The 24,645-nt window shown below is 38.0% G+C and overlaps 1 protein-coding gene across 1 annotated transcript; it reads left to right on the top strand.

Moving 5' to 3' along the window:
- Positions 1–7,325: 7,325 nt before the first annotated feature.
- Positions 7,326–23,643, top strand: OTOL1 (otolin 1). The gene is made up of 4 exons (XM_061193471.1): positions 7,326–7,689; positions 10,827–10,916; positions 21,998–22,069; positions 22,736–23,643. The coding sequence occupies exons 1-4, from the start codon at positions 7,326–7,328 to the stop codon at positions 23,641–23,643; spliced, it is 1,434 nt and encodes a 477-aa protein (XP_061049454.1).
- The last annotated feature ends 1,002 nt before the right edge of the window (positions 23,644–24,645 follow it).

Raw genomic sequence — 24,645 nt, 5'->3', positions numbered from 1 at the left:
CTCCCAGAGGGCAGAGGCCATGGCTTATTCTGTATTACTGTATGTTACCACATATAATTTCTCAGTGCTTGTAATACTGTCAGTACTCAGTTAATATTGGTTGAATGGATGACTATGGTAGCAGAGGCAGCTTGAAGGAAGGTTAGCACTTTTGGATCTTTATAGGGTTTTGGAAATGCAGCATCCTTTGTCCCTTATCATCTGCTTTGATTTATATCTGTCTCCTCCATAGCTGTTTCATTGATCCTACACTTGGATTTATTATTCTTTAATCTCACCCTTATAAATGTCACATGATTTGTGGGAAAGCGTTGAGGCTGTTTATTTTATAATTTTTTTTTCCTTTTTAATTATTTATTTATTTTTTTAAACATCTTTATTGGAGTATAATTGCTTTACATTGTTGTGTTAGTTGGTGCTGTATAACAAAATGAATCAGCTATACATATACATATATCCCCATATCCCCCCGCTTCTTGCGTCTCCCTCCCACCCTCCCTATCCCATCTAGGTGGTCACAAAGCACTGAGCTGATCTCCCTGTGCTATGTGGCTGCTTCCCACAAGCTATCTATTTTATATTTGGTAGTGTATATATGTACATGCCACTCTCTCACTTCGTCCCAGCTTACCCTTCCCCTTCCCCATGTGCTCAAGTCCATTCTCTACATCTGTGTCTTTATTCCTGACCTGCCCCTAGGTTCTTCAGAACCACTTTTTTTTTTAGATTCCATATATATGTGTTAGCATACGGTATTTGTTTTTCTCTTTCTCACTTACTTCACTCTGTATGACAGACTCTAGGTCCATCCACCTCACTACAAATAACTAAATTTCATTTCTTTTTATGGCTGAGTAATATTCCATTGTATATATGTACCACATCTTCTTTATCCATTCTTCTGTCAATGGACACTCAGGTTGCTTCCATGTCCTGGCTATTGTAAATAGAGCTACAATGAACATTGTGGTACATGACTCTTTTTGAATTATGATTTTCTCAGGGTGTATGCCCAGTAGTGGGATTGCTGGGTCATATGGTAGTTCTATTTTTAGTTTTTTAAGGAACCTCCATACTGTTCTCCACAGTGGCTGTATCAATTTACATTCCCACCAACAGTGCAAGGGGGTTCCCTTTTCTCCACACCCTCTACAGCATTTATTGTTTGTAGATTTTTTGATGATGGCTATTCTGACTGGTGTGAGGTGATATCTCATTGTAGTTTTGATCTGCATTTCTATAATGATTAGTGATGTTGACCATCCTTTCATGTGTTTGTTGGCATTCTGTATATCTTCTTTGGAGAAATGTCTATTTAGGTCTTCTGCCCATTTTTGGATTGGGTTATTTGTTTTTTTGATATTGAGCTGCATGAGCTGCTTGTATATTTTGGAGATTAATCTTTTGTCAGCTGCTTTGTTTGCAAATATTTTCTCCCATTCTGAGGGTTGTCTTTTCATCTTGTTTATGGTTTCCTTTGCTGTACAAAAGCTTTTAAGTTTCATTAGGTCCCATTTGTTTATTTTTGTTTTTATTTCCATTTCTCTAGGAGGTGGGTCAAAAAGGATCTTGCTGTGATTTATGTCATAGAGTGTTCTGCCTATGTTTTCCTCTAAGAGTTTGATAGTGTCTGGCCTTACATTTAGGTCTTTAATCCATTTTGAGTTTATTTTTGTGTATGGTGTTAGGGAGTGTTCTTATTTCATTCTTTTACATGTAGCTGTCCAGTTTTCCCAGCACCACTTATTGAAGAGGCTGTCTTTTCTCCATTGTATATTTTTGCCTCCTTTATCAAAAATAAGGTGACCATAAGTGTGTGGGTTTATCTCTGGGCTTTCTATCCTGTTCCATTGATCTATATTTCTGTTTTTGTGTGAGTACCATACTGTCTTGATTACTGTAGCTTTGTAGTATAGTCTGAAGTCAGGGCGCCTGATTCCTCCAGCTCCGTTTTTCTTTCTCAAGATTGCTTTGGCTATTCAGGGTCTTTTGTGTTTCCATACAAATTGTGAAATTTTTTGTTCTAGTTCTGTGAAAAATGCCAGTGGTAGTTTCATAGGGATTGCACTGAACCTGTAGATTGCTTTGGGTAGTAGAGTCATTTTCACAATGTTGATTCTTCCAATCCAAGAACATGGTATGTCTCTCCATCTGTTTGTATCATCTTTAATTTCTTTCAGCAGTGTCTTATAGTTCTCTGCATACAGGTCTTTTGTCTCCTTAGGTAGGTTTATTCCTAGATATTTTATTCTTTTTGTTGCAATGGTAAATGGGAGTGTTTTCTTAATTTCACTTTCAGATTTTTCATCATTAGTGTATAGGAATGCAAGAGATTTCTGTGCATTAATTTTGTATCCTGCTACTTTACCAAATTCATTGATTAGCTCTAGTAGTTTTCTGGTAGCATCTTTAGGATTCTCTATGTATACTATCATGTCATCTGCAAACAGTGACAGCTTTACGTCTTCTTTTCCGATTTGGATTCCTTTTATTTCTTTCTCTTCTCTGATTGCTGTAGCTAAAACTTCCAAAACTATGTTGAATAATAGTGGTGAGAGTGGGCAACCTTGTCTTGTTCCTGACCTTAGTGGAAATGGTTTCAGTTTTTCGCCATTGAGAATGATGTTGGCTGTGAGTTTGTCATATATGGCCTTTATTATGTTGAAGTAAGTTCCATCTATGCCTACATTCTGGAGAGTTTTTATCATAAATGGGTGTTGAATTTTGTCAAAAGTTTTTTCTACATCTATTGAGATGATCATATGGTTTTTATCCGTCAGTTTGTTAATATGGTGTATCACATTGATTGATTTGCCTATACTGAAGAATCCTTTCATTCCTGGGGTAAACCCTTGATCATGGTGTATGATCCTTCTCATGTGCTGCTGGATTCTGTTTTCTGGTATTTTGGTGAGGATTTTTGCATCTGTGTTCAGCCATGATATTGGCCTGTAGTCTTTTTTTGTGACATCTTTCTCTGGTTTTGGTATCAGGGTGATGGTGGCCTCATAGAATGAGTTTGGGAGTGTTCCACCCTCTGCTATATTTTGGAAGAGTTTGAGAAGGATAGGTGTTAGCTCTTGTCTAAATGTTTGATAGAATTCACCTGTGAAGCCATGTGGTCCTGGGCTTTTGTTTGTTGGAAGATTTGTAATCACAGTTGAAATTTTAGTGCTTGTGATTAGTCTGTTTATATTTTCTATTTCTTCCTGGTTCAGTCTCGGAAGGCTGTGTTTTTTAAGAATTTGTCCATTTCTTCCAGGTTGTCCATTTTATTGGCATATAGTTGCTTGTAGTAATCTCTCATGATCCTTCGTATTTCTGCAGTGTCAGTTGTTACTTCTCCTTTTTCATTTCTAATCCTGTTGATTTGAGTCTTCTCCCTTTTTTTCTTGATGAGTCTGGCTAATGTTTTATCAATTTTGTTTATCTTCTCAAAGAACCAGATTTTAGTTTTATTGATCTTGGCTATCGTTTCCTTCATTTCTTTTTCATTTATTTCTGATCTGATCTTTATGATTTCTTTCCTTCAGCTAACTTTGGGGTTTTTTTGTTCTTCCTTCTCTAATTGTTAGGTGTAAGGTTAGGTTGTTTATTTGAGACGTTTCTTGTTTCTTGAGGTAGGATTGTATTGCTGTAAACTTCCCTCTTAGAACTGCTTTTGCTGCATCCCATAGGTTTTGGGTCATTGTGTTTTCACTGTCATTTGTTTCTAGGTATTTTTTGATTTCCTCTTTGATTTCTTCAGTGATCTCTTGGTTTTTTAGTAGTGTATTTTTTAGCCTCCATGTGTTTGTATTTTTTACAGTTTTTTTCCTGTAATTGATAACTAGTCTCATAGCGTTGTGGTCAGAAAAGATACTTGATATGATTTCAATTTTCTTAAATTTACCAGGGCTTGATTTGTGACCCAAGATATGGTCTATCCTGGAGAATGTTCCATGAGCACTTGAGAAGAAAGTGTATTCTGTTGTTTTTGGGTGGAATGTCTTATAAATATCAATTAAGTCCATCTTGTTTAATGTATCATTTAAAGCTTGTGTTTCCTTATTTATTTGCATTTTGGTTTATCTGTCCATTGGTGAAAGTAGGGGTTAAAGTCCCTTACTATTATTGTGTTACTGTCGATTTCCCCTTTTATGGCTGTTAACATTTGCCTTATGTTTTGAGGTGCTCCTATGTTGGGTGCGTAAATATTTACAATTGTTATATCTTCTTGGATTGATCCCTTGATCATTGTGTAGTGTCCTTCTTTGTCTCTTGTAATAGTCTTTATTTTAAAGTCTATTTTGTCTGATATGAGTATTGCTACTCCAGCTTTCTTTTGATTTCCATTTGCATGGAATATCTTTTTCCATCCCCTCACTTTCAGTCTGTATGTGTCTGAAGTGGGTCTGAAGTGGGTCTCTTGTAGACACCATTTATATGGGTGTTGTTTTTGTATCCATTCAGCCAATCTCTGTTTTTTGGTCAGAGCATGTAATCCATTTACATTTAAGGTAATTATCGATATGTATGTTCCTATTACCATTTTCTTAATTTTTTTGTGCTTGTTATTGTAGGTCTTTTCCTTCTCTTGTGTTTCCTGCCTACAGAAGTTCCTTTAGCATTTGTTGTAAAGCTGGTTTCGTGGTGATGAATTTTCTTAACTTTTGCTTGTTTGTAAAGGTTTTAATTTCTCTGTTGAATCGGAATGAGATCCTTGTTGTGTAGAGTAATCTTGTTTGTAGGTTTTTCCCTTTCATCACTTTAAATATGTCCTGCCACTCACTTCTGGCCTGCAGAGTTTCTGCTGAAAGATCAGCTGTTAACTTTGGGGATACCTTTGTATGTTATTTGTTGCTTTTCCCTTGCTGCTTTTAATATTTTTTCTTTGTATTTTAGTTTTTGATAGTTTGATTAATATGTGCCTTGGTGTGTTTCTCCTTGGATTTATCCTGTACGGGACTCTCTGCACTTCCTGGACTTGTTGACTATTTCCTTTCCCATATTAGGGAAGTTTTCAACTATAATTTCTTCAAATATTTTCCCAGTCCCTTTCTTTTTCTTTTCTTCTTCTGGGACCCCTATAATTCGAATGTTGGTGAGTTTAATATTGCCCCAGATGTCTCTGAGACTGTCCTCAATTCTTTTCATTCTTTTTTCTGCTCTGTGGTAGTTATTTCCACTATGTTATCTTCCAGGTCACTTATCTGTTCTTCTGCCTCAGTTATTCTGCTATTGATTTCTTCTGGAGAATTTTTAATTTCATTTATTTTGTTGCTCATCATTGTTTGTTTGCTCTTTAGTTCTTCTAAGTCCTTGTTAAATGTTTCCTGTATTTTCTCCATTCTATTTCTAAGATTTTGGATCATCTTTACTATCATTACTCTGAATTCTTTTTCAGGTAGACTGCCTATTTCCTCTTCATTTTTTTTGGTCTAGTGGGTTTTTACCTTGCTCCTTTATCTGCTGCATATTTCTCTGTCTTCTCATTTTGCTTAACTTACTGCATTTGGGGCCTCCTTTTTGCAGGCTGCAGGTTCATATTTCCCATTGTTTTTGGTGTCTGCCCCACTGGGTAAGGTTGGTTCAGTGGTTTGTGTAGGCTTCCTGGTGGAGGGGACTAATGCCTGTGTTCTTGTGGATGAGGCTGGAATTTTCTGGTGGGCAGGGCTGAGTCCAGTTATGTGTTTTGGGGTATCTGTGAACTTAGTATGATTTTAGGCAGCCTCTGTGCTAATGGGTGGGGTTGTGTTCCTGTTTTGCCAGTTGTTTGGCGTGGGGTTTCCAGCACTGGAGCTTGCTGATCATTGAGTGGAGCTGGGTGTTAGCGTTGAGTTGGAGATCTCTGGGAGAGCTCTTACCAATTGATATTACGTGGGACCAGGAGGTCTCTGGTGGACCAGTGTCCTGAACTCGGCTCTCCCACCTCAGAGGCGCAGGCCTGGCACCCAGCCAGTGCACCAATACCCTGTCAGCCACATGGCCAGATACGTGGGGAGTTTCTTGCCTTTTGGGAAGTCTGAGGGCTTCTGCCAGCATTCAGTAGGTGTTCTGTAGGAGTTGTTCCACATGCAGATTATTTTTGATGTATTTGTGGGGAGGAAGTTGATCTCCACATCTTACTTCTCTGCTCTCTTGAAGGTCCTAAGGTTGAGGCTTTGATATTAAACAGATGTGGATTTAAGTTTTGAATTAATAACTTGTGGGTTGTGTGATGTTGAACAAGGTATGTAACCACCTGATGCCTGTTTCCTCATCTGTGAAGGTGAGTTAGAGTGTTGTCTACCTGGCAGAGCTGTTTTGAGAACAGATTGGATTGATGAATATAAGGCACCTACTCTTTGTAGGGATTCTATAAATAGTAGGTGTTGTTACTATCCTTATTTCCATTCTCTTTTCTCTCTTACTATTTATCTTAAACACTCCTTCCTTTTCCAATCAGAAATCATGCATTTCTAACCCTGGCTATCTGTTAGCAGCCACTGGACTGCTGGGAGTTTCTGGGGAATGGAATATTATGAACTCTCAAAATTTCATTTCATCAGGAACCTTATATCCCTTTGAACAGTGATAAAAGCCTTAATAAGAATAACCACTATTTGGCCCATTAAAATAATACAAAGATAAATGTGAGTTTGCAGAAAAAATCCTTAAATTATAAAGCAAAGAATTGGAGAGTTAAATGACATGTGAAGAATCTGAAGACATAACACATATTTAAATTTATGATTTTTTATTCTCTCTCTCTCTCTCCATTTATTACAACAGATTCTAAAAGATTGTTCTCATAACAAGACCATTATCCTGAGTAGATTTAAGGACTCTTTTACTAGTATTTTTTCTTGAAATAATTGAGTTTGCTGAAATAAACAATTCAGCTCAATATTTTTCATCTCCCTCTAATACAGATGTATTTGATTCCTATAAATCTGGGTGAAGTCAGTCATGATTTTATTCATATTTGTTTTCCACAGGGTGTATGAGCTATTAAGTCATGTTGCATTTATTATAGATCATGTTTGCTTTTTGGCAAGATAATTTTAATGATTGAGAACAATATTTTTGTACATGTAACACTGGGAAAACAACCAGAAAGGAGAATTGAAGCAAAATGTTCCTTACAATAAATACTTTAAGTAAATAAAATATTCTGTTGTGAATCAAGCATACATTTACATATGAAATATATAAAAATCATTTAGTATTATGCATACTGTTCATTCTTATGGTTCATATATGTATATATATTCCTCTCATATAAGAATATATCTATATCACTTTGTCTTTTTGTTTGTAATATATGTATATATTCCCATTATATCTTTCTTCCAGCCTCAAATATGTGGATATTTTCTTGGTTTTGTGCCATTTTAATTATTTTGGCTATTGCTGGTGTGGACACAATAGTAAAGACCACACCATATACCAAGTTCACGAAGAAGTCTGAGGGAAAAGAGATGCCAAAGGGTCCAAAGCTGTCCAGTGGCCAACCTCCAGAAGAAGAAGAAGCTCCCTTCACAGAAGCGGCTGAAATGGCAGAACCAACCCCTGACCCCTCAGCTTTCAATTCTGTCTTTGGTGCTGCCACCCTCTTCCCCTCTGAAAACCTCACTCTTGACACGGCTGATTTCTTCTTGAATTGCTGTGATTGTTGTTCATCTGGACCAGGGCAAAAAGGAGAACCTGGAGAGACTGGAAAGCCAGGTATTCGAAAATATACGAGGCCCTATATTTCTCACTTGTACATCCTTAGAGTTGAGAGGTGGTGGATTGGTGGTGGAATTGCCCCAAGGGTTTCTACATTGTCATGCGCATGGGACAAGCCTAGGTGTAACATTGTGACAAATGCAATGGGTTCTGTTGCCCAGTGGGGTAGCCAGAGCCCCATGTATGGCTATTAATATTAAAATTAAATGAGATTAAAAATTCAATTCCTCAGTCACACGGGTCCCATTTTTAAGTGCTCAGTAGCCACATGTGGCCAATGGGCAGCACAGATACAGAGCATTTCCATAATTGCAGAAAGTTCTACTGGATGGTGCTGGTTAGAGCAGAGACTGGCCTACCAACCCTAGCACTGGTGTGTAGTCCTTCCAGTTGCACAGTCTTTTCATTAATGGCTGATGTAAATAGGGTAAGTGAAAATTCTGTGGTCTGGTAAGAATGTGTACTGACTGCTGGGTGTTTGGGGTGCTACTTGTAGTTAGGATTAGAAATGGAATGCCTGTGAGGTGGAGAATAAAGGCAGGATTCAGTTCACTTCTCATTGAAATTCTGAGGCAACACAGTCTCCTTGCCCAGCAATTTTCTCCATTGAACGTCATGGTTAAATATTTCAAAATTTCAGATGTCTTTCATGTATACAGTATGAATATACTCTCACTTTTATTGTAATACAGTTCAGCTTTCACATGTCCTACAGCAGAGAATTCAAGGAAAAAGTGAGATCAGAATGTCAATTTCAAATCCACTGTTCCCTGAAAGAATTACATATAAATATTTGTTGTATCTTGCCTGAAGAATTTAAAGTTATAAAATCAGGAATTCTGCATCCTCATTAAGCTTTTCATTCATTTCATCCCATTGCAGGAAGCTTTTGGGAAATGTGATCAGTGTTTATGTGGAGGTGGTATTGAATGGGAAAGAAGCTGGGCAGGGGTCTGGAGAACCAAGATTTCGGGGTTGCCAAAACATTACTGGAGATCTAATTAGACTGAGAAAATTATATTTACCAGGATTTCTCTTAGTATCATGTCTGGCAAGCTGCTAGCGGGGAGCGGGAGGGGGTCATGTAAACACAGCTGGTTGCTAAACTGTCTTATAAGTCGTAGCATCAGGGCTTTTGTCTTACCCAGTGGTGGATTTAGCTGTGCTGTTCTTAGAGCTCAGCTTATTACATACATTAATTAACACAAATATTACATACGTCACATTTGTATTATCTACTGTAATGTGAATAATAAATGTAGACTTTAAAAGTTATGAGCCTAATTTTACAGAGTTTCTGAATGAAAGTGTTTTGAGGTATACAGCTCAGCTATATCTAATAGCTCGCAAAGGTAAAAGTCCATTTGAAATTTTATCTCCAGCTTCTCTCATTAATTCAGTTATATAATAACTACCTACTATGTGCCAAGAACTGTTAAGCTCTTTATGTTGTTTCTCATCTTTGTAGAAAATGTTTAAAATATTATTACATTTCAGTGGATGATTTAATTGCATTTCAGAGAGTTTCAGGTAATTCTAGAGGTTATAGCACCTGAGAGTATAGAACCTGATGTCAAACTCGGTTTGTGCACCCTCCAGCCCCAGCTCTTCCATGAGGTCCAGCCTTCCGATATTTACACTAAACTAACCAAGATGTACACCTTGCCTAGATGGAAGGGGCAGCCTGCCTGCCCCTTGTGCCCTTGCAGGCAGTTGCTGTGTGCTCCCTGTGCATTTCCCTCGTAACCACATTGGGCATTTGGGGGTCGTGAGGGAGGGGGGTCACTGCACAGTGAACTGTAATTGCCCATTTTGCTTGCTTCTTCTTCCCCTTCTCTTTGTTCTCCATTCCTTTCCTCTCTGTTCTTCCTTCTGTTTTAGACAGAAGAGCTTAACCACCACTTTGGCTTCTTAAGCTTGCCTTCAACCTTAACCTCCATGGCATGCAATTTATTAAAGCTTTTCATCTAAACAAATACAGTGTTCTTTCAAAGAGGAAATTCAACAGATTGAAAATAATTTTCTCCATCCCATCCACTTAATTATAATAATTAAGATGAAAGATTACTATTTAATCGAGTGTACTTATTTATATGGTTAACTTTCAAAGAACCTGGCCATAAATTATTCCAATCAGGGATTGCGAAACAATCCCTAAGTTTGAGCAGGGCTGGGGTTGCAGGAACGATAACTGTCCTAGGCTTGGGTGTCTGTGTGGCCCAGGTAAGTGGAAGGGACCTGGACTGCTGGGATGAGCGAGGACACCAGGGAGGTCTGAGTCCTGCACCATCTGCCCCTCGCCTGCCCCTCAGTCTCTCTTACCCTGATCGCTAGCTCCGCCCATGGTGCTCTTCTTTCAGTTTCTTAAAAACACCATGGTCTTTTCTACTCTTGTTTTTCCTGAAATACTCATCTATGGTTTTTTTTTTTTTTTTCTTTGTCTCAGAAATTTCTAATTTGTTCATTGGGTCTTAGCTTAATGACATTTTTTTCCAGGAGGTATCCTCTGATCCCATAAATCGGTTTTTTTTTAAACCACCATCTACAATAGGAACTTTCTCTTTTCTTTACATAACTAACAACAGTGTGGCCATTTCTATTTATTTGTGTGGTTATTTGTTCATGTTTATCTTTCATGGACTCTCAGCTCCATGAGGGAAGGGACTGCTGGAATGTTGATGGCTGATTCCTGACACCTAGCAGGATGCTTGGTGTGTAGGAGGGCTCAGCAATGGTTCCTGAATGAGTACATAAGTGAAGGAATGGGAAAACCAAAACTGCTAGGTATTGTGGTTTTACTTCCAATTTGAAAGTGTGGTCCACATGAGGTTAAGAGTCAGATAATCATCTTTTCTTGTTGTTTGATATAGTACTGCTTCTCTGAATCATTTGATCACTGCCATGAATTCAGTGACAAGTACTAATGGGCTCAATTTATCTATTCAGGTAGTGCAAAATTGCAAATCAGACAAAAATATTGTCCTTAGAACTCTGTAATTGTTTATTCTCACCCAGATTTTATCATTAGGACACTGACAGTCATTGGCCTCAATAAAATGACTGGTTTTTTTTTGAAGTAATGAATTTCAAAAGAGAATTTTTCTACCCTGATGGTTTTTAAATCTCATTTCCAGGTTTTAAGGGAGAAGCTGGTGATATGGGGATCCTAGGGCCACCAGGAGTCACTGGACCCCAAGGTCCAAAAGGCCAGAAAGGAGAGAAGGGTAGGTAATTATATCCATTTCATGTCAAAACCCAAGAGATGTTCTGCATCATTTTTAAGAAGAGCAGCTTGCTAAGTAAATACCAGATTCTTGCAGGTGGATCTATTTTTTAAAATGTAAAAACTTGGTAAAGTATATTGTGAGTTATATTTGATATAAAAATGTTAACTTTATAAATAGCCAATTGAGAAATTTTAAACTTGCCTGGTAATATACTCCCCCCCACACACACATACGTTTTCTGTTTCTTGGAGTCCACCTGGCTGACTCAGTGACTGGGAGCCACAGGGCATAGACTCTGGGGAAGGGTCCTTTCCTATATACTCCTGTTTGAGTTCTTCTTCATGATGCAAATTAATTTCATACTACATAAAACTAATCAGAGCAGGCAATCCTCTAGAATATTCCATATAGATGGATAGCCTACCTACTAAGGAGAATATGACATATCCTTTGGCTTACTCTCAAATCAGGGGCAGTGTCAACGGTGGGAAGAGAACTGAATTAAAATGGAAGAAGTCAAGCTATTTGCAGTGACCTTGGACCTGTCACTTTACCTCATCTGGAAATTGAGAGGACTAGACTAGATATTTATTTATACTCTGTTTAAAGAAGATTTGTCATTATGTGGGCTTTCCTAGATCGTTTCCAGCTCAGAAATTCTGTAATTCCATAGATGTATCAGCAAAGAGTGTGCTCTGCTCTGGGAAATCCCTGGTTCTATAAGTGCTTCAAGCTATTGAGGGAAGGTTATAGATTCACTGGGACATTTAGAAATTCCTCAGGGAATACTACCAGCCTGTAGAATACTACATATCCATCAAGTTAAATGTTTTAGCCTTAGTGTCACATGTCAAAAGACATAATATCATCTATACATCACCCTCTGCATGGCTCAGGAACTGCCTAACTCATTTCTGGTAGAACATTCAGTGAAGTAATTGCTCAAAAAAGATGCTAAGGTAAGAGAGAGCCACTTCACACTTGTCAGTTATGCGATTTTCATTCTTGGAAACATTTAATCCTTTTGTGGCTGAATTATGTTAGCAGAAAGCCCTGTGAAATAAAGATGACTGATGAACCTCCCCAGTGATTCATACATTTTGGAAGTTAGACTTCTGGAAGTAGAAGAAAAAAACAGGGAAGTGTTATAAAATGAGGTTCTTAAGAATATGCTTTGATGAAGGATCAAAAGTAAAAATTCATTTAGCCAGTCTCTATAAAGCGACAACTGTATTTTCCTTTTACTTCCACTTCACTTGGACTCTTGGTTAAGACTTAAAGTTAAAAAAATAAATGAGTAGAATGACTGTATTTTTTACTCAATCATTATCTGATTGAGTAAATTCATTATAAGCAGTTAAACTCTTTAAATGAACTCGAGAACCAGAATAACTGTGCAGTGAAGGTCAGGATATGAATATTAACAAGGACTGGGAATAGAATTATTCCTTCACTTCCATTCATAGTTATGTTCTCTTCAAAGGTATACGGATGTTTTCCTGATGGCCTATGGGTTAATTTCCAAATTTTAAGTTTTAAATGGAATGCTAAAGAGGAGCAAGCTACTTAGAAAACTCTGTTGAGCAGCTTATGGTGGGATTTCTCTAGCTAGTCTTATGAAATTTGGCTGAATCTCTTTTCATGACTTTTATTTATGTATTTATTTATTTATTTACAGCCATTGTGCTTTTATTGTAAAATTAATAAATTCTTTATAGTAGATTATTAAATATTGGCATATTTATACAATGGTAATGAGAACCAACAAACAACTACATGCAACAGTATAAATCAATTTTACAAATATAATGTTGAGCAAAAGAATTCAGACACAAAAGATTACATACTATACAATTTCAATTATATAATTGTTAGTACAAACCCCCAAAAGTCTATGATGCTAAAAGTCAACTGTAGTTACTCTCAAAGTTTAGGCTGTGACAAAAAGGGGGCACAATAGAGTCTTCTTGGACATTGATAATATTCTGGTTTCTTACACAACATTGTAAATCAACTATACTTCAATTAAAAAATAAAATAAAAGAGATTAAGAAACTAAAAAAAATTATTTTGGTTTCTTCTTTGAAAAATTTTTATTGGGGTATAGTTGCCGTAAAGTGAATCAGCTATACATGTACATATATGCCCTCGTTTTTGGATTTCCTTCCCATTTAGGTCACCACAGAGCATTGAGTAGAGTTCCCTGTGCTTTACAGTAGGTTCTCATTAGCTATCTATTTTATATATAGTATCAATAGTGTATATATGTCAATCCCTATCTCACAATTCATCCCACCCTCACCCTTTTCCCCTTTGGTATCCATACGTTTTTTCTCTACGTCTGTGTCTCTATTTCTGCTTTGCAAATAAGATAATCTATACCATTTTTTAAGAATCCACATATATGGGATAATATACGATATTTGTTTTTCTCTTTCTGCCTTACTTCACTCTGTACGACAGTCTCTAGGTCCATCCACGTCTCTACAAATGACCCAGTTTCATTTTTTTAATGGCTGAGTAATATTCCATTATATATATGTACCACATCTTCTTTATCCATTCCTCTGTTGATGGACATTTAGGTTGCTTCCATGTCCTGCCTATTGTAAATAGTGCTGCAATGAACATTGGGGTGCATGTGTCTTTTTGCATTATGGTTTCTCTGGGTATATACCCAGTAGTGGGATTGCTGGGTAATATGGCAGTTCTATTTTTAGTTTTTTAAGGAACCTCCATACTGTTCTCCATAGTGGTTTTATCAATTTACATTCCCACCAACAGTGCAAGGGGGTTCCCTTTTCTCCACACCCTCTCCAGCATTTATTGTTTGTAGATTTTTTGATGATGGCCATTCTGACTGGTGTGAGGTGATACCTCATTGTAGTTTTGATTTGCATTTCTCTAATAATTAGTGATGTTGAGCATCCTTTCATATGTTTGTTGGCAATCTGTATGTCTTCTTTGGAGAAATGTCTATTTAGGTCTTCTGCCCATTTTTGGATTGGGTTGTTTGTTTTTTTCATATTGAGCTGCATGAGCTGCTTGTATATTTTGGAGGTTAATCTTTTGTCAGTTGCTTCATTTGCAAATATTTTCTCCCATTCTGAGGGTTGTCTTTTCATCTTGTTTATGGTTTCCTTTGCTGTGCAAAAGCTTTTAAGTTTCATTAGGTCCCTCCCATTTGTTTGTTTTTGTTTTTACCTCCATTTCTCTAAGAGGTGGGTCAAAAAGGATCTTGCTGTGATTTATGTCATAGAGTGTTCTGCCTATGTTTTCATCTAAGAATTTTATAATGTCTGGCCTTACATTTAGATCCTTGATCCATTTTGAGTTTATTTTTGTGTATGGTGTTAGGGAGTGTTCTAATTTCATTCTTTTACATGTAGCTGTCCAGTTTTCCCAGCACCACTTATTGAAGAAGCTGTCTTTTCTCCACTGTATATGTTTGCCTCCTTTATCAAAAATAAGGTGACCATAGGTATGTGGGTTTATCTGGTCTTTCTATCCTGTTCCATTGATCTATATTTCTGTTTTTGTGCCAGTACCATACTGTCTTGATTACTGTAGCTTTGTAGTATAGTCTGAAGTCAGGGAGCCTGATTCCTCCAACTCCTTTTTTCTTTCTGAAGATTGCTTTGGCTATTTGGGGTCTTTTGTGTTTCCATACAGATTGTAAACATTTTTTGTTCTAGTTCTGTGAAAAATGCCATTGGTAATTTGATAGGGATTGCACTGAATCTGTAGATTGCTTTGGGTATTATAGTCATTTTTACAATATTGATTCTTCCAGTTCAAGAACATGGTATATCTCTCCATCTGTTTGTGTCTTTTTTGATTTCTTTCATCAGTATCTTATAGTTTTCTGAGTACAGGTCTTTTGCCTCCTTAGGTAGGTTTATTCCTAGATATTTTATTCTGTTTTTTGCAATGGTGAATGAAATTGTTTCCTTAATTTCTCTTTCTGATCTTTCATTGTTAGTGTATAGGAATGCAAGAGATTTCTGTGTATTAATTTTGTATCGTGCAACTTTACTAAATTCATTGATTAGCTCTAGTAGTTTTCTAGTGGCATCTTTAGGATTCTCTATGTATATTATCATGTAATCTGCAAACAGTTACAGTTTTACTTATTCTTTTCCAGTTTGTATTCCTTTTTCTTCTCTGATTGCTGTGGCTAGGACTTCCAAAACTATGTTGTATAATAGTGGCGAGAGTGGGCACCCTTGTCTTGTTCCTGATCTTAGAGGAAATGCTTTCAGTTTTTCACCATTGAGAATAATGCTTGATTTGGGTTTTTCATATATGGCCTTTATTGTGTTGAGGTAAGTTCCCTCTATGCCCACTTTCTGGAAGTTTTTTTATCTTAAATGGGTGTTGAATTTTGTCAAAAGCTTTTTCTGCATCTCTTGAGATGATCATATGGTTTTTATCCTTCCATTTGTTAATATGGTGTACCACATTGATTGATTTGCATGTATTTAAGAGTCCTTGCATCCCTGGGATAAATCCCACTTGATCATGGTGTGTGCTCCTTTTAATGTGTTGTTGGATTCGGTTTGCTAGTATTTTGTTGAGGATTTTTGCGTTTATGTTCACCAGTGATATTGGCCTGTAATTTTCTTTTTTTGTGTGATATCTTTGTCTGGTTTTGATATCATGGTGATGGTGGCCTCATAGAATGAGTTTGGGAGTGTTCCTCCCTCTGCAATTTTTGGGAAGAGTTTGAGAAGGATAGGTGTTAGCTCTCCTCCAAAATTTGATGGTATTCGCCTGTGAAGTCATCTGGTCTTGGACTTTTGTTTGTTGGAAGATTTTTAATCACAATTTCAATTTCATTACTTGTGATTGGTCTGTTTATATTTTCTATTTCTTCCTGGTTCAGTCTTGGAAGGTTATACCTTTCTAAGAATTTGTCCATTTCTTCCAGGTTGTCCATTTTATTGGCATAGAGTTGCTTATAGTAGTCTCTTATGATCCTTTGTATTTCTGCAATGTCAGTTGTAACTCGTCCTTTTCAATTTCTAATTTTATTGATTTGAGTCCTCTCCCTTTTTTTCTTGATGAGTCTGCCTAAAGGTTTATCAATTTGGTTTATCTTCTCAAAGAACCATCTTTTAGTTTTATTGATCTTTGCTGTTGTTTTCTTTGTTTTTATTTCATTTATTTCTGTTTTGATCTTTATGATTTCTTTCCTTCTACTAACTTTTTTTTTTGTTCTTCTTTCTCTAGTTGCTTTAAGTGTAAGGTTAGGTTGTTTATTTGAGATTTTTCTTGTTTCTTGAGGTAGGATTGTATTACTTTAAACTTCCCTCTTAGAACTGCTTTTGCTGCCTCCCATAGGTTTTGGTTCATCGTGTTTTTATTGTCATTTGTTTCTAGGTATTTTAAAATTTTAGTTATTTATTTTTGTCTGTGTTGGGTCTTTGTTGCTGCACGCAGGCTTTCTCTAGTTGTGGCGAGCAGGGGCTACTCTTAATTGCAGTGCGTGGGCTTCTCATTGTGGTGGCTTCTCTTGTTGTGGCTCTAGGCCCGTGGGCTTCAGTAGTTGTGGCACGCAGGCTCAGTAGTTGTGGCTCGTGGGCTGTAGAGTGCAGGCTCAGTAGTTGTGGTGCATGGGCTTAGTTGCTCTGTGGCATGTGAGATCTTCTCAGACCAGGGCTTGAACCCGTGTCCCCTGTATTGGCAGGTGGATTCTTAACCACTGTGCCACCAGGAGCCCCCTCTCTGTTTTTTGATTTCCTCTTTGATTTCTTCAGTGATCTCTTGCTTGTTTAGTAGCATATTGTTTACCCTCCAAGTGTTTGTGTTTTTTACTGGTTTTTTCCCTGTAACTGATTTCTAATCTCATAGCCTTGTGGTCGGAAAAGATGCTTGATATGATCTCAATTTTCTTAAATTTACCGAGGCTTGATTTGTGACCCAAGATGTGATCTATCCTGGAGAATGTTCCATGTACACTTGAGAATAAAGTGTATTCTGCTGCTTTTGGATGGAATGTCCTATAAATATCAACTAAGTCTACCTGGTCTATTGTGTCATTTAAAGCTTGTGTTTCCTTATTAATTTTCTGTCTGGATATCTATCCATTGATATAAGTGGAGTGTTAAAGTCCCCACTATTATTGTGTTACTGTCAATTTCCTCTTTTATGGCTGTTAGCATTTGCCTTATGTATAGAGGTGCTCCTATGTTGGGTGCATAAATATTTACTCTTGTTATATCTTCTTCTTGGATTGATCCTTTGATCCTTATGTAGTGTCCTCTTTGTCTCTTGTAATAGTCTTTATTTTAAAGTCTATTTTGTCTGATATGAGTATTTCTACTGCAGCTTTCTTTTGATTTCCATTTGCATGGAATAACTTTTTCCATCTTCTCACTTTCAATCTGTATGTGTCTCTAGGTCTGAAGTGGGTCTCTTGTAGACAGCATATAAATGGGTCTTATTTTTGTATGCATTCAGCCAATCTGTGTCTTTTGGTTGGAGCATTTAATCCATTTACATTTAAGGTAATTATCAATATGTATGTTCCTATTACCATTTTCTTAATTTTTTGGGGTTTGTTTTTGTAGGTCTTTTTCTTCTCTTGTGTTTCCTGCCTAGAGAAGTTCCTTTAGCATTTGTTGTAGAGCTGGTTTTGTGGTGCTGAATTCTCTTAGCTTTGCTTTTCTGTAAAGCTTTTGATTTCTCCATCAAATCTGGATGAGATCCTTCAGGTAGAATAATCTTGGTTGTAGATTTTTCCCTTTCATCACTTTAATTATATCCTGCCACTCCCTTCTGGCCTGCAGAGTTTCTGCTGAAAAATCAGCTGATAACCTTATGGGAATTCCCTTGTTTGTTATTTGTTGCTTTTCCCTTGCTGCTTTTAGTAATTTTTCTTTGTGTTTAATTTTTGTTAGTTTGATTAATATGTGTCTCAGCCTTTTTCTCCTTGGGTTTATCCTGTATGGGACTGTCTGTGCTTCCTGGACTTGACTGACTATTTCCTTTCCCATGTTAGAGAAGTTTTTGACTATAATCTCTTCAAATATTTTCTCAGACACTTTCTCTTTCTCTACTTCTTCTGGGATCCCTACAATTTGAACGTTGGTGCATTTAATGTTGTCCCAGAGGTCTCTGAGACTGTCCTCATTTCTTTTCATTCTTTTTTCTTTATTTGGCTCCATGGCAGTTATTTCCACCATCCTATCTTCCAGGTCACTTATCTGTTCTTCTTCCTCAGTAATTCTGTTATTGATTCGTTCCAGTTTATTTTTAATTTCAGTTATTGTGTTGTTCATCACTGTTTGTTTGTTCTTTAGTTCTTCTAGGTCCTTGTTAAACATTTCTGTTTAACAGAATTGGATCATCTTTACTATTATTACTCTGAATTCTTTTTCAGGTAGATTGCCTATTTCCTCTTCATTTATTTGGTCTTGTGAGTTTTTACCTTGCTCCTTCTTCTGCAACATATTTCTCAGTCTTCTCATTTTGTCTAACTTACTGTGTTTGAGGTCTTCTTCCCACAGGCTGCAGTGTCATATTTCCTCTTGCTTCTGGTGTCTGTGCTTGGTGGGTGAGGTTGGTTCAGTGGCTTGTGTAGGCTTCCTGGTGGGAGGGACTGGTGCCTGTATTCTGGTGGGTGGAGCTGGATCTTGTCCCTCTGATGAGCAGGGCCATGTCAGGTGGTATGTTTTGGGGTGTCTGTGAGCTTAGCACAACTTTAGGCAGCCTGTCTGCTGATAGGTGGGTTTGTGTTCCTGTCTTGCTTCTTGTTTGCTGTGAGACATCCAGCACTAGAGCCTGCAGGCAGTTGGGTGGAGCCATGTCTTGTATTCAAGATGGAGACCTCTGGGAGAGGTCTCATCAATTAACATTCCTTGGGGTCAGGAATTCTCTGGCAGTCCAGCATCCTGGACTCAGCGCTCCCTCCCCTGAGGCTCAGGCCTGACCCCCGGCTGGGGAACCAAGACCCCACAAGCCACACATCACAGCAATAAAGGGAAAAAAAGGGGGGGGAGAAAACAAAGGAAAACAAAAAGAGAAACAAAACCCAAGAGAAATAGCAAATACAGAAACAAATAGCAACAACAGCAATAAAACCAAAAAACCAACAAAACTCCAGACAAATGGTAAAAGCAAAACCAACCAAACAAAAATGAAAACAAACTCATGCACACACGAAAAGAAACAAAAACAAAACCAAAGAAAACAAAAACCAAGAGAACAACCAGACAAACAAAAGAACCCCAAAAGGAAATCAAACAATTAAAAACAAAACTAACAAAAACAGAAAACAAAAAACAAAACAAACAGAATGCAAACTGAAGAATAAAGCAAACAAAACAGACACACAAAAACAATTTAAAAAAGGATAAAAACAAAAAACAGAAAAAGAGGATAAAAAGATAAAAACAAAATAGAACAAAGAAAAGGAAAAAAACAGAACAAAGAAAAGGCAAAGTAAAAATAAAAAAATATATTAAAATTAAAAAAAGAAAGAAAAAAAACAGGGAAAAACCAAACAAACCTAAAAACCCCAAAAATGCTAAATAAAAATAAAAATAAAGAATAATAATTACAAAAAACAAAGCCAGCAACAGAACAAATCAAAACATAATAATAATAATAGTAATAAAAATATTTTCCTGGGGTCTCAGCTGTCATTGTCCTAGCCCCTGCTGTGAGCCACAGCCCACCTCCACCTCCCCAGTAGGCCCTCCAGTGCCTCTAGGTTGGTCTCTCGACCTGCTGTGGGCACTGTGAGAACAGGTCAGACTCTGATCTGCCCCAACTCATGCGTGTGCTTGCCCCCAAAGTCCACAGCTGCCAGAGCTAGACCAGTTTCATTTGTGGGAACACTCATTGTCCATTCAGATCCATAGATGAAGGGTCTACGAAGCTGATCACAGGGCCTTAATATGTAGCTTGTGCAACTGATGGAAAGATTTTTGTTCCTCTTCCTTAGTCGCCCTGCCCCTGGGGCTCAGCTGTGATTTTAGCCCCACTTCTGCATGTGGGCCACCCACAGGATTCTGCTCCTGAGGCTGCCCTGGAGCACTTGGGCCTGCCCCAGTGAGGACAGGGCATGGAGGTGGCATGGCTGCCTGGGTCGCAGGAGCCCCAGTGGCAACAGGTGCGCAGGGAAGTGGCAGCCACAGGCACAGGAGATCTGGCCCTAGTGGGAGCATTTTCTAGTGCCCAGTGACAGATGCGCGAGGGCCAGCCCTGGCAGGGCCCTTTCCTAGCACCTGGGGGGATGGGCAGTGGCTGGTGCGTGGGGAGAGAGGCTGCAGTGGTGGCTCCATCCCCTGCATGTCACTCAACAATGGTGCCTTGCTTCCATGGCAGTCCAGGTTTCCTCTACAGGCATTCCCAGGTGCATATTTCCTCCCTCCCATCCCCATAAGCTGTCTCCTTGTACCCAACAATAGTACTCCTCCTGGGTTTGTACTCCAATCCCCACGCTCCAGCTCCCAGCCCCCGTGCACACCACTGGACACATGTCCCAGTGTGGGGCATGCAGTGCTGTTGCATGGACTGTCTGTGTAGGTCTCACTCTGTGCTCTCTGCCACAGACTGGCCGTTTCACCCTCCTCTGACAGCCTCAGATGCTGCCCTTCTGTCCCAACCGATTTCTCCATCGGTGAGGGGGCTTCCCCAGATGTGGGAACCTCTCTGCTTCTTCAGCTCCCCAACTGGGGAGCAGGTTCCATCCCATTTCCTCTCCTCTTCTTTCTCCCTTTCTTTCATCCTACCTGGTTATGCAGGCATCTTTATTGTCCTTTCTGGTGTCCAAGGTCTTCTGCTAGTGTTCAGCCGGTGTTCTGTGAGAATTGTTGCATCTGTAGATGTATTCTTGATGCATTTGTGGAGAGAGATGAACTCCATGTCCTCCTACTCCTCCACCATCTTGAAAAACCCCTCTTCTCATGACTTTTAATTTGACTTAGGGTTTCTTTTTCCCTGGCAAAAATGAAACAAAATATGTTGGTTATATCATAAATAATATGGCTGGTAAGTTGATGCCAACCAATATTATATACAGTTATGTTTGACTCTGTACAGATTACTAAACTTTTTCATACCTCAGTTTCTTTTGTGATGAAAGTGGTGACAAAAATATGTGCTCTACCTTTCTTGATGGGAGTTGTTACAAACTTTTGTAAATGAAAAATGTTCCAATTGATGAAATGTGCTCTGTTATGTGAGCCTCCCTGTTATATGAGAGACTGTTTTACTACCAAATAAAAATTAATATTAAACTAAAAGGTTGAAATTTAAAAATTCATGTTGAGAGCTTGGAACATTACCTGGTGCAAAGTAAGTGCCCAATGAGAGTTAGCTATTATTGTTACTGTTATTTTTGCTATTATTAGTTACAATTAAAATAAATCTAGAGTGGCTGCACTGTAACAGGATGGGCCTTTGGCCAGGCCCAGTATAAAAGTCCATTTTGTGGTAATATGGCAAATATCTAAAAGCCAAGATATTTTTATTTTTCAAACATGAATTTTCACAGCTTTATAATTTGCCCAAAGAGCGTACGAAAAAAATTCCAAACAAAATGAAAATTAGCTTTTCCTTGGTGCTTTATGTATATCAAGGACAATATTTTTTATCCTGTGTGGGTTTTTATCATGAATAGTTTTAGCTGACTGAGAGTGTTGTGCTCTGTGTTTTAGCTTATATGGTGCACAGTACGATTTCTCAGGCATTGTGAGGGATATCAAAAAAGAGGACCTTTTAACTGTCATTCAGAATTCGTAATAAGAAGAGCACAAACACAGACATACATAGTGTAAGGCAGAATGTCATAGGTTTTGTAAAAGATTTGAAGAGCTACAAGAATGCTGAGGGAAAAGCTGAAATCTGTTTGAAGAGATGTGGCACTACCTCCAAATATACTTTAAATGGTTTACCATCAATTGGAATAAAATATTCCTAATGTTGCTCAATAAATTCTTTTTCCATATTGTTTTACCTTTACACGTTTTGGTAAAGGAAGCATTAGAATGTGACACAGTTGTGAAATGGGTGTTTGTTACATCATAGCTAATATAGTTAGAAAAAAGTTAATCTTGGTATCATTTTAGGACTTAAGGGAGAACGTGGGGAACAAGGAACAAATGGAGTTCCAGGATACCCAGGAAAACCTGGAGAACCAGGTAGTATATAAAGTATATCTACTGTGTGTAGTCACGTGTGCAGTATGGCCCTTAATTTTCTTCCTGTTTGTATTTAAAGTTATCAGGGGGGTAAGATGGAAATATCAATTACTAATAATCTTCTAATAATTTAGAGTACTGATTGGATGGAGTGTTATCAGCACTAGTCTAGGGTCTGGAAGTGGTAAAAGTATCTGAACTCTGCTCCTCTTTCTTGCTGTCCTTGGGGAAAAGATCTCTAAATCTTTCTGGGTTGCAGTTTTTTTGCCTGTAAGATTTTGGGTTTGGATGGACAATATGGAGATTTAGGAGAATAGCTGGGTTGGGCCAAAATGCAAAGTGTAATGGAACACAATGGGCAACTATAGTTCTAATACTCTTCATCATCTTAAAAGTCAAACAAACAAACAAACAGACAAACTAGATATATAAGATCTAAATATAAGCTGTTGCTTCTCAGTAGCATTAACTCTTTCCTTTATGAGGGAGTAGCTTGATTTGACTGGCTCAGTGTGAGAGTCTCCTCTGCATGGCCATTGCTCAGGCAAGAAGCAGGTTTCCAGCTCCAGTTAAGAGGTTTTGTTTCATTTTGTGAGCTCTCTGATAATAGCATACTGGTCATACCGTATGTGAGCCTTAACCATTATTTTAATTTTTCCATTTCAGGTGGACTTGGTCCTAAGGGGGATAGAGGAAACATTGGCCTGGCAGGAGTGAAAGGACAAAAAGGCTCGAAGGGGGACACGTGTGCCAATGGTACCAAAGGAGAGAAAGGAGATAAAGGAGACCAAGGGGCTGTGGGTGCACCAGGCTTGAATGGAGAGCCTGGGGCCAAGAGAGACAAGGGGGAGATGGGGATTAAGGGCTACTGTGGAGATTCTGGGGAGAGGGGGGGAAAAGGAGAAAAAGGTGAGGAGGGCATGAAAGGAGAAAAAGGTAGCAAAGGAGATATTGGAACGGAAGGGAAAAGTGGTTCAGAAGGGCTGCCTGGGGCCCAAGGTGATCCAGGAGTTAAAGGAGAAAAGGGAGAGTTGGGTCCTCCTGGTCTTGTGGGACCTGCAGGGCCAAAGGGTGAACTTGGGAGCAAAGGGGTCCGAGGGTCTATTGGGAAGAAGGGCTCTCGGGGCCTCAAGGGCTCCAAGGGGGAGGTGGCCAGAGTCCCACGGTCAGCTTTCAGTGCTGCTTTATCCAAGCCTTTCCCTCCTCCAAATGCCCCTATCAAGTTTGACAAGGTTCTCTATAACGACCAAGGGAACTACAGCCCTGTCACTGGGAAATTTAACTGTAGTATTCCTGGGGCATATGTTTTTTCCTACCACGTCACCGTGAGGGGCCGACCTGCTCAGATCAGCCTGGTGGCCTGGAATAGGAAGCAGTTCAAGTCCAGAGAAACACTCTATGGTCATGAAATAGACCAGGCCTCTCTCCTCATCATCTTGAAATTAAAAGCAGGGGACCAAGTCTGGCTGGAAGTTTCAAAAGATTGGAATGGCGTGTATGTCAGTGCTGAGGATGATAGCATTTTTACTGGGTTCCTTTTGTACCCAGAGGAAAACCCTGGCATTTCACCATAAACTTGTATCTTCAACACTGTAGTTTGGGTTTAGTGGAATAAGTCAGGTAACATTGGGTAGTGCTATTGAAAAAAATAACCTTCATTTTTTTTCATGATTATAAAAATAATACAGAAAAATTAAGAAAAAATTATATCACCTAGAGTCAATAATTCCTATTTTAAAACATCACCTTTAAAAAATATTTATATGTATTTGAGAGCATGTGTCTATTAATTTTGTAGCTAGCTTTTTTTTTTTAGCTTTTTTCATTTAGCATTATAATGGCATTTCTCAAGCCCTTTAAATAATATTTGTATACAAAAATGTGAATGAAATTTGTAATAAATATATTCTTACTAAATATTTTCTATGTCTCATAAAAATGTATGTAACTCTTTTCAGTGTGAATGTGAGGCTAACAGCTGACATATGATGGGTAGGTATTTCTCAAAAGTTTCTAATTCTGTTGGGAGGATTGCCTTCCAACAAAATAGAACTATTCCCATGTTAGTTTAATTCAGGGAGAATACACAGAAAGAATAGTAAAGACTAGCTAAAGTATTTTTAAGATTAATCAGTGTGTAAGGGTTTGCTCATAAAAAACCTGTATTATATGGACTTGTGTGTTGGGTAAAAGGTAAAAAGAAAGTTGATATAGATATTGCTTCATCATAGCAAAGATCCAGCCATTCATCTAATTATTGTGCTTAGAAGAACTGAATGTCCCCCAAAGATTTCAGAGTAAAATTAAATCATTATTGATCTAAAATTTCAGCCCTTTCTTCATGGAAGAACACTTAATTTGGATAAATTCTTTGGCTTCATTATCATCATCTCTAAAATAATTAATTCTAGTTATTCAGTGATAACATTGCTGGAACAGGTGGGTATTTGGGAATTCACTTGCAATGTGAATATTTAAAGCTGTGAATATATAATAACAGCCTCATTTTTTAAGAAGTGAATTTGTTGACTCTAAATTGAATTTGGTTTAATGAAGGCATATAGTTATGCAGATTT

This window comes from Eubalaena glacialis, chromosome 6, assembly GCF_028564815.1.
Source record: "Eubalaena glacialis isolate mEubGla1 chromosome 6, mEubGla1.1.hap2.+ XY, whole genome shotgun sequence".
NCBI classification, from domain to species: domain Eukaryota; kingdom Metazoa; phylum Chordata; class Mammalia; order Artiodactyla; family Balaenidae; genus Eubalaena; species Eubalaena glacialis.
The sequence above is the reverse complement of the archived record's forward strand: the minus strand, read 5'-3'. Positions and strand labels throughout refer to the sequence as shown.

Excerpts from the sequence above, each read along its gene's own strand:
- OTOL1 (XM_061193471.1), top strand. The coding sequence starts at position 7,326 with ATGTGGATATTTTCTTGGTTTTGTGCCATTTTAATTATTTTGGCTATT. Across the intron at positions 7,690-10,826 it reads TGGAGAGACTGGAAAGCCAG|GTTTTAAGGGAGAAGCTGGT; the intron begins GTATTCGAAAAT and ends TCTCATTTCCAG. Across the intron at positions 10,917-21,997 it reads AGGCCAGAAAGGAGAGAAGG|GACTTAAGGGAGAACGTGGG; the intron begins GTAGGTAATTAT and ends GTATCATTTTAG.